At 35.5% G+C, this 1948-nt stretch overlaps 1 protein-coding gene across 1 annotated transcript in view; it reads left to right on the forward strand.

Annotated features, from left to right (window-relative positions):
• Window positions 1–813: 813 nt before the first annotated feature.
• prg4b (proteoglycan 4b) overlaps window positions 814–1948 on the forward strand; it is an 11533-nt gene continuing 10398 nt past the window's right edge. Inside the window, exons 1-3 of the mRNA XM_008415157.2 lie at window positions 814–1073; window positions 1158–1236; window positions 1535–1651. Coding sequence (XP_008413379.2) covers window positions 1170–1236; window positions 1535–1651 — 184 coding nt within the window. The 5' untranslated portion in view covers window positions 814–1073; window positions 1158–1169. The remainder of the gene's footprint in view (window positions 1074–1157; window positions 1237–1534; window positions 1652–1948) is intronic.

Raw genomic sequence — 1948 nt, forward strand, 5'->3', positions numbered from 1 at the left:
TAATTAAATTGCTACTCTCTCTATTAAACTGACTGAGCGTTGGCAATTTTTCAAAAAGGAGTCAGTAAAAATGTCCGTGTGTTACTGCAGATGAAGGCGTCTGAAAATGACTCATGGAAACCAAATGAAAACACACACCAAACCTTTCAATGTTAATTTGTGAMGAAAAATTWAAATTGCTTAACATTTCCACTACACATTATAATCATTTGCTGTTTTGTGTTGGCGAATGAGATYGATGACAAAATACATTGAAGCTTGTAGTTGTACCACAATCATCACGTGTAAAATTTTAAATGGYATAAGTGCAAGTGAAAGTTGGTGTTTGGTTTGTTTACAAAGGTCTGCAGGTCCAGTGCCTGATAACAGGTGATTCATTCATATTTGTTCTCTGTGACTAACTTTCATTGTGACCATCAAAAGCTAGAAAATTTACTTATCTGTGGTTGTTTTCTAAACATAAATAGATCATATTTTTGTTCATTTACCAGATAATAAATTGCTAACCTGGATCCTAGATGTTGTATAGCTAAAATCAAATTGTCTAAAAATTTGAATCTTGGTTGTAAATTTGAATCTTGGTTGTAAAGAATGAATAAATTAAATTAAGACTATAATACAGTTAATTATATAAAAAAATTAAGTTCTAAAGGTTCTGAAGATCTAAATATATAATAAATAAATAGGATAAAATGCCAAAGAACAATAGAGCAAAWAAAGTAATGACTAGTTTGTTTGACGGTCTTTGACCTGGAAGGTCTGGTGGGATGAGAAACTCCCCTGTTCTGAGTTTTGACCGAACAACAAGCCCCAGCCACTGTTATTTCCTCTGCCCAGAAGTGTGTGAAGTCAGCCGTCTGTCTGGCACAGAAGTGTGTTGATGTGCTTCCAGGTGTTTGTGGTAAATCCTAATGTCTGGACTGCAGGACCCTCCCTACACCCTGTGAGATCATCGTCCTTTTAATTAGACCGGATTCGACAATTACAAGACACTCAGGGCGTCTCTCTTTCTCTCCCTCGGCTGTATAAAAGGACCACAGGTCACCGATTCAGTAGACAGGAGCTCAGGAAAGGTGAGTTTACACCATGTTTGTAGTAGTTTGACTTTTAATTTTGAAAATAACAGTTTTATCTTAATTTCTGATGCTTTATTTCAGATTTACTGTATAATGTCTTCCAAAACGTTTATGGTTGCYACTTTGCTGGTTTGTGCTTTGAAATTCATCTCATCTCAGAGTGAGTATATCTTCTATAACTGGCACATTTCATTAAGAAAATATTTAATTACCAGTCTRCATAAATATTGTTAATTTTTCTGGCAATCTGTTAAATGTTTTCTTCCCTTCTACTCATCCATGTTTGCTTTGTTTATGATCATTAACCGGAGGGAGGACATGTGCCTACATTTGTTTTTGTTGCTCAATGTCAGAAATCGATTTCTGGCAGCCTGTGCTCCAGAGGATCACATCAGCAGCACACACTGATTTCTCAACTYGTTTCTGATAGTTTTTCCTGTTTGCGCCGTTTCCTGTAGCSAGCTGCAGAGGACGATGTGGCGCCGAGTACTACCGAGGCAACATGTGTCAGTGTGACTTCACCTGCCTGTCCTATGATGAGTGCTGCAATGATTATGAAGCACAGTGCACCACAAGTAAGATTTGCTTTGTCTCATATGCACACAAACAAACAGGAGTGATGCTTGTGTAGAAAATTATAACGTTTTTTTAAATTCTGTTTCTTAGAGAAAGTCTGGTATTTTTAAAGAAGCACCATTTTATTCCTATTTTTAGGATTTTAGCTAAAAAAATAAAGACAATTTAGCAGGAATATGGATCTTTTTTCTGCAGGATGAAAAATGGTGTAAAATTTAAAAAAAGCACAAGAAAAACATTTTTAAAAGATTTTACTCCTACTTTTAGTGTCATTTTTGTAGAAAACTGTTAAAAAC

Source organism: Poecilia reticulata, linkage group LG8 (genome assembly GCF_000633615.1).
Source record: "Poecilia reticulata strain Guanapo linkage group LG8, Guppy_female_1.0+MT, whole genome shotgun sequence".
NCBI lineage: Eukaryota > Metazoa > Chordata > Actinopteri > Cyprinodontiformes > Poeciliidae > Poecilia > Poecilia reticulata.